Below are 9737 nucleotides of genomic sequence, written 5' to 3'. Positions count from 1 at the left end.
ACCATAAATACAACTTTTAGATTTGTCCATCATTTTGCAAATGTTCAAGAAATGAAAATAAAGGGATAATGATAATTGAATACTATAAACTACAGATGATCTGGGGCACTTATTAAATAAGAAACTTTAATCGCTCTACTTACTTTTTGCTTGAGAAAATGATTGACAGATAAAATTTAGTGACTCTGTTTTCATCTTAATACATAAGTCAGTCAAGTAATACAGGTTTGAAACTATGCTACTATTAGGTACCCTCACTATATTGTTAATAAAATTCACTCACAAAATTATTTCTTCTAATTACTTAGCTAAAAGGATTGATAGAACTTGGGCATTACTCTAGCTAAGTGTAGTGATAACTAAACTATAAGGTGGTGCTCAGAATTCTAGCATTTAATATGCCAATCTTCTTTTCTTCTCCCCATTTTACCCCAAACCTTGTGTTACCCATCAAAATATATTTTCTGTAGTGTGTACTTTTTAATCTTAGAGTTTTCAGCAATGTTTGATATAACTCCAAAAAAGTGCTGCTTGAAGTATGATCCCCCAACATTGGTTTTATTTTATGAGATTTCTCCAGCTAAGCTCCACAGGAGGTCAATACCCATAAAAGACCTTCCCATGAAAGAGGGAAATCTAATTTTGAAAGACTTATACCAAAGCCATCATGGTAAATATTTAGAAAAATTCAAATCAGAACAGATTGTGCGTTTACTGAATATTCTGATTGAGAAGAGCAACGGTATCAAAATCAGAAAAACAAATAATGAAAACTTTGATGGAATAAATTTCAACAAAGACAATCTCAATAAGTTGGACGATCAAAAATTGAACGAAGTAAAGAAACATATGAATAATTCTTTTGAAAAAAATCAAGTCAAACCAGGTGACCAAGATTGGAAATACAACATTGAGGTTGATTTTGAGGCTGGTGATAGTGGGCATGGTGGTGATCAGGGGGGTGATCAAGTAGGTATTGAGACAGCTGGATGGGATGATGAATCGGATATGGAATTTTAGATTTGTTAATGGTAATTTGTAAAATTTAAATTGTAAATAATAATATTGCACATATAGATGTTAATTGTATTTAATTTTTGATACGTTTGAACTTTTAAGTGATTCAAATTGATTTTATCCATTCATCATATTTCTAATTTCTAGTCATTGTTCTATAAACGATTTGTCAAAAAGATCAGATGTAATTGATATGAACAAGTTTTAGACCACTAGACCACTCGCTCAGCCAAGTTCAATATTGGATGTTCTCTATGATTATCAATGAAGTTTGTTTATTTTTGCACACCACTTTTTTACTGTAATTTTTAGTTGCTATTTGATTAAGAATCTTATGTTTACTATACAAACAAACTTTTGATATTTTTGTCACAATATTTTGCAATGCCACAGCTCATGAGGTCTTTTAGATTTTTATTGTAATGAGGCATGCTATCTGACAGACACATTTACGTAATGTAGAGATGTTTGCAAAGCAAACTGTAAAAAAGTGTCTTTTACACAAATTTAGAAATTGTTTTTATAGACCTAAAACTTTATAACTTGATCCGTTGACTTTTCAAGATGATTATTTGATGATTATTGAAGAATATTTTTATCAACTTTATTTTCAATATTGATCAGTTGATTTTTCAAGAAATTATTTGCAATAGTTTGAATGAAACAAAAATGAATTAATTAATTTTATTTTAGTATCTGCTTTGAAAACTTTTTAAAATGAGAGTACCAATTCCAGTATCAAGTCGAGAAGCTGTTCTCAGAGTTCTACGCTCAATATCTGCTACGGGGTATGACCATTATACATTTTGTTGCTTTATCTCTGCATGTAAGCTTTGTAGATTAAGATATAAGAAATAACGATATTTTATAATTTTCAATGTTTTTCTGTCTAAGATTGTCTCTGTTTAACAGCTGCGGTTGGCTTAAGTAAATCAATTTTTGTCCGAGACAAAAACTTTGCTTTGATACTTTTTATAAATAGTACAATAAAGCTGAATAGACCTAAGAATAGGCCTAAAATTAATGTTCTTCTTTTTATTAAAAATAGATGTCAATGTCCAGCACATTCCCAAAGTTTTTCTGGATCACCAGTTCATAAATGTTCGGCACATGCTTCAAATGATGTCGAATATGCTGTTGAAGTAAGAATTATTCTACCCCACAGCTTGATGTCTAAAGGGATGGGACAGAGCACCTACTTTGATGGGATTTAATTTTTGCAGGGATTAAATTTTACAGTTTAGCTCATCTGCAAAATTTTAAGATTTTGCGGAGACTTAATTTCGCAGATGATGTCTATTATGAGATAATATTTTCATGACTTCGTGCTTTATTTGCAATTTACTGCCAAACTATGCATTTTGGTTGTGAAATACACATTATTAGGGCTTCTTTGATGGCGATAAACATGTTAAAAGTGGTCTTTTGTCAATTTTGGAATTTAATTCAGAAAACTGGATAAGACCTTTTCAAATTGCTATTGGGACTTATTTTTGCGGGTAATAACCAAATCTGCGAAGTCCACAAAATTTAATCCCCAAGAAAGATAACTCCATTAAAGTAACTAACCATAGTATTTGTTTGCCTACTGAAAAATTGATGAAATTCTGTTGGTTTAAACTTGACATGGCAAAGAATTTGTTTGATTCATTCTTCTTTTTTTGTTTTTTGTTGATTTTGTTTCGTTTTTTTCTCTAATTTTTTGCACGCCTGCTCAGTCTTGTGTGTAGGCTCATACAGTTCCACCCCTGATATCCATAGCAGGAAAAAACTTTTCCCCCATACAATGTTGAAAACAGCTCATTAATTATTAAGCTCAGTCAAATAAAATTGATATTATTTTAATAATTATATTAATTCAATAGATGGCTGCTTCCAATGTGAGATATGGAAATGGTGTTACTGCTGAAGTTGGAATGGTATGAAGTTGTTGTTTTTTTATTAAAAGTCTTTCTTCTATCAAGTTATTTGTATGTTTTGGGGGCACTCCAGGAGACTCAAAAGTCAAATATTTCTAAAGCCCAAGTTTTTGACTCTGAAATAAACAAAATTTATTCCTTCTCTTCTTCGAAAAAACTCATTGACCTGCTGTTATAAATGGTGATTTGTTTTTCTTATTATTTTATCTTCTATGTTTCTTCATCAGGATTTAGCAAATATGAAAGCACAGAAAGTCGGTGTTTTCACAGATAAAAATGTGAGTATTATTTTTCTTTGGTAATGGAAAGTAGATTAAAAAGTTTTTATTAGAATCATGATTACATGACCATTGAAAAAACATTGCTTTTTCTTGGTGCTGATTTTTGTTTTGAATACGCTAATTGAATCCTGGAAAGTACTTTTTTCAAATTAACTCTTTCAGCTTGCAAAGCTTCCTCCTGTCCTTGAGACGATTAAATCATTAGAAAGAAGCGGAATCAACTTCTCGGTTTTCGACGATGTCAGGATTGAACCAACTGATGCAAGGTGTGGAATTTGAATGATCTCTAGAATGTCATTAGTTAACTCCAAGAGTTAACACTTTTTTGCTGGACAAGGTGTTTATTCTAGCCTCTGAACTAATTTTTGTAATTTTTCAAGGAAATACTTCAATTCTTACATATTATATACCTTTGAAAAGATAATTCCAAACACTATAATTTTGTTAAGAAAAATAAAAGGACTTTAAAATCATATTTGATTTTTGATAGAAGAATCGAGACAGTGCTTTCTTTTTCAGTTTCCAAAAAGCTATCAACTATGCAAGAGCAGAGAATTTTGATCATTTTGTTGCAGTCGGTGGTGGGTCAGTAATTGATACAGCGAAAGCAGCAAATCTGTATTTGTGTCATCCAGAGAATGAGTTATTGGATTTTGTTAATGCTCCCATTGGCAAGGGACTTCCCATCAAGAAGGCTTTGAAACCATTAATTGCTAGTATGTCTGTTCGTTGTTTGTTTGTTTGTTTTGTATCCACTATGATTAGAAGTCCTCTTTGTATTGGTATGACTGTTTAAATATGGGTTAGCTGACTGACTTTTTAAAAGAAACTACGAGTTGCAGAGAAATTAACCCTTAGACCACGAGGGACGTGTATATGCGTCCAAAACAAGCCAAAAGTCTCAGACTTGAGGCCATAGCTCCTGACCATATAATTCAAAGGGGCATAAAACGAATGTTTTTAGAAAGAATATAAAAATAGCTTTCCAATGGTACCAAAACCATCTTTTAATTAAAAGCTACAAGCTTTTATGGCACTTTAAAGTTTTGAGTTCCAAAAAACAAATTTAGAAAAAATGTTTAACTTTTTCAACAAAAAAACAGCGCGCACAAAGGGTTAACAAAAAAGAAAATTTGATTTTGTGTTTTATGATTTCATTTACTTTCAGAACTTCATCAGAATAATCAGATGAGTATTTTTGCATTTGAATTTCTATTTTTGTCTTTTTCTAGTTCCTACAACTGCTGGAACAGGTAGTGAAACAACTGGTGTTGCCGTTTTTGATTACACTCCATTACAAGCTAAGACTGGTAAGAGTTCAGCTCTTTGGTCAAATTAATTAATAACGAAAATTAGAATTTGTTTTAGTTACCTTATTACACTTATAACTACTCAAGTTATTAACGCAAATTGGTTACACTACTAATTTATACTGCTTGATTAGTTATGGAAGTGTAATAAGGTCATTGGGAATTTTCAAGTGGTTAAATCTTCTTTCTCAAAACTTTGGCAATGAATGATACAGTCAAATGGGGAAAAATGAAACAGACTTATTGTATTTTGATTTTTGTTTCAGGTATTGGAAACCGTGCCATCAGACCAGTCCTTGGTATTGTGGATCCTTTACATACATTACACATGCCAAAACATGTCACTGCTTACAGTGGTCTCGATGTTTTCTGGTAAGTCCCTGTATATAATGTAGCTTAAATATACAAAATCCAAAAACAGACTCAGAGATGCTTAGGTTGAGGGCTTAACAGGCTGAAAAATGCTTAAAGGATGCTCATTTCCTAAAAGAACTTTTGGAGCATGCTTACAAAGTGATGGCTTGTCATATGCTTAAATTTGCTTAGGACATAGTGTCCTTCAGGGTCTCTTCCCCCCCCCATGCCTAGAATGAAAATTTTCCATTCCCCCCCCCCTCATTTTTCCCCACCCTGCCTCCAAAAATTTTTCTGTCCCCCCCCCTCAAGCATAAAATTAAAAAGCTGTAATTTGATGAACTTAACGCTTATTGTTTTCCCTAAGGTAGTTCTAATTCAAGAATATATGGAAAGGATGGTTGTTTTTAAACCATAATATTAATAAAACTAAGCATTATGCTATATCATCTCATAAAACCAGATGTTTTTCAATTTTGAATTGATTTTGGCGAGTTCCCCCCCCATGCCTGGAATGAAAATTTTCCATTCCCCCCTCCCTCGTTTTCCCCCCCCTGGCTTCAAAAAAAATTCTTTCCCCCCTATACGTCCTTTTGACCTCAAAACCCATTCCCCCCCTGAATCCAGGGGGGGAGGACACTATGTAGGATTCTTGGCTTAGTTTTAACAAACGAAATTGGGAAAAGAGGTAAAGCTTCACAAAAAAGTGTACTGAAAAAACAAAAAGTACAACAAAGTAACTTTTGTATTTTTTTGTAGGATCGACGTATCAATGCATAGCATGCTTAAATTCTTCCCATCTTTGAGACTAGATATAAGTGCAATGCTTATGAATAAAAAACATCTACTGAAAAAGATCATTCTTAAAATTATTGAATCGGAAGTATCAAAAAAAACATTCAGCGCCAGGCTTCATATTATTTCAAATGATTATTTTTGCTGTTTAAGTGAGGAAGTTGAAATTTACATTTTAATTTATTTATATGTTGATCTGAAATGTAAGCTCAATTTCAACTCTTATTCTAAATATTAAAACATAATTTCCTTTTAGTCATGCTCTTGAATCCTACACAGCGATCCCATACAACCAAAGAAGCCCGCGACCAACAAATCCTATCTTGAGACCTGCCTACCAAGGAAGTAATCCCATCAGTGATGTGTGGTCTAAATACGCTTTCAAAGTAACTGCAAAATATCTCAAGAGGTGTGTACCAATTTGATATTTTTTGGATACTAAGTAATTAGTGAGAGAAAATTTTAATCCCTCTATCAATTCTCAAGTTGAGCTTGAATCTGACAACGTGTGTCTGTCTGTGTGTCACAAAAACTTTAGGGCAGCCTGGAGACAGAATTTGCGGAAATTTTGCGCACCTGTTCCTTGGGTTAATATCCGAGGGTGCTTTTTTCATTTTTTCTTTTCCTTAGGATCTCAGGATTTAAAAGCTCAAATTTGCTCCAATTAGGCTGGGAATATAGCCTAGAAGCCAACGGACCGCTCCAAAATCGAAATATTCAATGAAAGAAAGTGGAAGTGCTAAAATAGCAATTCTCGCCCAAACTTTAAAATCTGGAAAAGGTTAAAATACTAAAATCTAAAATATATTTCGACCATGATTGTAGATAAAACATACACTAAGTGTGAGTTTATTCCAATTTTGCTCTCAATACCTTAATTTTCATCAAGCTGCGGTAACATTATTGATTTATCTAATTCTATTTTAGAGCCATGGAAAGCCCAGATGATGTCGAAGCAAGGTCAGAAATGCATTTAGCAAGTGTCTTTGCCGGTATTGGGTTTGGAAATGCTGGCGTTCATTTATGGTAGGCTATTTTATTCTTTGAAAGAGACTGAAATTATGAGCTAGCATTTTATCTACATTTAGAAATAAAAACTGCCATAAAGAAAATTTTGAAAAAAGTATGTGTTGTTATTTACACAATTTCACTTCATCTCAATTTGGTTGTTATTTGCTTTTCTAAGAATGTTTTTTTGTCTTACAGCCATGGATTGTCATATGCACTTTCTGGAAACATCAAGAATAAAACTTACAAAGCAAAAGATTATGATGTCGACTATCCTTTGTTGGTAAGGAAATGGACATTAAAGAGATAATTAGATGGTTTGTAATATTTGGCATGTGGGATCCTTCTATTGTCCTGAGCAAAATCGCAAATTATTTTTGCCTGACTATTTTTCAAAGTCGAGATATTTAAGTTGCAAGTTTTTGGCTTTTAGGATTAAAACAATAGAATTTCAAGAAAGAACCGTGTAAGAACCCATATCTCGATTTTGGAAAATTGTTGCACAAAAATACTTCGAGATTTTACCAAGGGCCACAAAAGTTTTCTGTTAATCTAAATATCTCAAACCATCTGATTATCCCTTTAAATCAAATTCAAATGTCCAAATCATGTTTACTATTGACTTTGCCATACTTATGGAATAATGTTCATCAAACTAAGGAAATGCATCTGGATAATTTATTTCTTTGTGTATTAAATGCTTTTTTGAGAATTTTAAATGATTTAATTATTTTTACTATTTTAGCCACATGGTCTTTCAGTTATTATCACAGCACCTGCTGTTTTTAACTTCACTGCCCCTTCAAATCCTGAACGTCATCTTGAATGTGCTGAAATCCTTGGTGAGATTTTTTTTTTATTTTGAGTTATTTGGAATGGCTACATATTGATTAGAGCAGCACTACTATAATATAGGCCAATCTTAAGACAAAGTAATGCAAAAATTTCAAACAATTTATGGTAAAGCCTGCTCACCATTAAAAATAGCTTGAAACAAAACTAAAGTAATTCCTGAAATATTTTGTAACCTTGATTATGAGGATAGAATATTAAAAATACAGGGGTTGCATTTGGATATTGGTAAATCTGTAAACTTTTTGCTATTTATTTTATTTATTTTAAACTTTTTAGGAGCTGATATCACCAATGCTAGGAAAGAAGATGCCGGCCCAATCCTTGCTGATGCAATCCGTAAATTCATGGATGGTCTTGGTATTGACGACGGTATCTCCGCCTTTGGTTACACCTCTGAGGATATCCCTAAACTTGTAGAGGGTACCTTGCCACAACACAGAGTCACAAAACTTGCTCCTGACGGTGAGCCAACAGCAGAGGAGTATGCTATGATCTATGAGCAGTCCATGAAAATTTATTAAGTAATTTTTTATCTTTCTTCAAAATCCTTTTATATTGCTTGGCATGAGAGTCATTGATAACACATACCTTGCTTGAATATAACATACCTATAAAATAACCTATAATCATCCATAGTCCAAATCATACTGCAAATTTGAAAGTGCTAAATCACAATACAAAGACTACAGTCCTTTTATTCTATAATCCTTATATTATATTTTTGATATACATTTGTCATAACATTCAGTTTTGTTTTGTTGAGCTTTTTGTTTTAATTGCACGTTTTTTTGTAAAAAGATTTTTTGCTTATTGTGCAAAAGGGTACAAATAATTATTATTTTTTGATTTTGAAACAAATTTTATATGATACGATACCATTTCTATATATAGTATTTTATATATCCATGACAAACAGGGAAATTTTTATAATGATGAAATTATCATAAAAAGTATATTGAAAGTATATTGTTATAGAACATAAGTTTTTGATTCTTTACCTCAAATGTAGCAAAATGATGAACTGTTTCATTCCTCTACTAATCACTAACTCATCTTTTTTTAGACTAATAAAAGAAAACAAAAAAAAAGGGTAATAGATACAAAACATGTCACATGATGAGAATAAACCAATCAAAGTGTTGGAATTTTACAGTGGAATCGGTGGAATGCATTATGCTTTGAAGAGGTCTGGAATCAAGTATGACGTCATTGGAGCATTTGATATCAATACAAATGCCAATGAAGTATACAAATACAACTTTCCAGATGTCCGTTTAATGCAGAAAAATTTAGAAGGTTTGACAGTGGTAGATTTAGATAAATGGGCGGCACAATGTTGGACAATGTCTCCGCCCTGTCAACCATATACTCGCCAAGGAAAACAAGAAGCATCGAAAGATGCCAGAGCAAAAAGCTTTCTACATATCCTAGATTTATTTTCTCAAATGAAAACCCCACCAACATATATTTTGATTGAGAATGTCAAAGGTTTTGATGTATCTGACACACGTAAACATCTTTTGGAAACGTTAAGGTCACGTGGTTATAGTATCCAAGAATTTTTAATATCCCCTGTAGAGCTTGGAGTACCAAATTCGAGGTTGAGATATTACTTACTAGCAAAATTGAATGGAGATAAGAATAAATCACTAAATGAAAATTTAGAGTTTGAAAATATTGAATCTAAGAGTATAAGTCATTATTTGAACGAGAATGATGAAAGTTTTGATGAAGGAAGTTCCTTGATATCTGATAATGTTTTGCAACGTTTTTGGAAAATTATGGATATAGTTCATGAAGATTCTATCGGCTCCTGTTGTTTTACAAAGGCTTATGGGAAATATATTGAAGGGACTGGTTCAATATTTACAAAAATCTCAAAATCACAAGCAGAAGAAATTTTCAAGAAAATTAAATCACTCCCAGAGGGCCAGAATGAAGAACAGTTTCAGCTACTTCGCTCTTTGAAATTACGTTATTTTACACCGATAGAAATTTCAAAGCTTTTGTGTTTTCCAGATGATTTCTCTTTTCCGGATAAAATGACTGTCCGACAGCGCTATCAATTACTAGGTAACAGCGTTAATGTTTATACTATAGGTTATTTAATGAAAGAGTATCTTTTTATTTAGGACAATTGTTTTTTAAATTTTGGGAAATAAAATGATGGAAGCCTCTACTGCTAGTTTTTTTTTTGC

At 32.3% G+C, this 9737-nt stretch overlaps 3 protein-coding genes across 3 annotated transcripts; all 3 read left to right on the top strand.

The window, feature by feature from the left end:
- The first annotated feature begins 501 nt into the window (after positions 1-501).
- LOC136800810 (centrosomal protein of 19 kDa-like) lies at positions 502-1020 on the top strand. The gene has a single exon (XM_067057465.1). The coding sequence runs from the start codon at positions 502-504 to the stop codon at positions 1018-1020; it is 519 nt and encodes a 172-aa protein (XP_066913566.1).
- A 659-nt stretch (positions 1021-1679) lies between these two features.
- LOC136800763 (hydroxyacid-oxoacid transhydrogenase, mitochondrial-like) lies at positions 1680-8503 on the top strand. Its single transcript, XM_067057421.1, has 13 exons — positions 1680-1805; positions 2066-2159; positions 2883-2936; positions 3164-3214; positions 3380-3483; positions 3737-3933; positions 4450-4527; positions 4794-4899; positions 5933-6085; positions 6604-6702; positions 6883-6967; positions 7430-7526; positions 7816-8503. Exons 1-13 carry the CDS (start codon positions 1735-1737, stop codon positions 8058-8060), a joined length of 1434 nt encoding a protein of 477 aa, XP_066913522.1. The 5' UTR covers positions 1680-1734; the 3' UTR covers positions 8061-8503.
- Positions 8504-8602: 99 nt separating this feature from the next.
- Positions 8603-9718, top strand: LOC136800762 (tRNA (cytosine(38)-C(5))-methyltransferase-like). Its single transcript, XM_067057420.1, has one exon. It carries the CDS (start codon positions 8646-8648, stop codon positions 9669-9671), a length of 1026 nt encoding a protein of 341 aa, XP_066913521.1. The 5' UTR covers positions 8603-8645; the 3' UTR covers positions 9672-9718.
- Positions 9719-9737: the final 19 nt, after the last annotated feature.

The sequence above is a fragment of the Clytia hemisphaerica genome, unplaced genomic scaffold (genome assembly GCF_902728285.1).
Source record: "Clytia hemisphaerica strain Z4C2 unplaced genomic scaffold, Clytia hemisphaerica genome assembly, whole genome shotgun sequence".
NCBI classification, from domain to species: domain Eukaryota; kingdom Metazoa; phylum Cnidaria; class Hydrozoa; order Leptothecata; family Clytiidae; genus Clytia; species Clytia hemisphaerica.
This window is presented reverse-complemented; position numbering and strand designations above follow the sequence as displayed.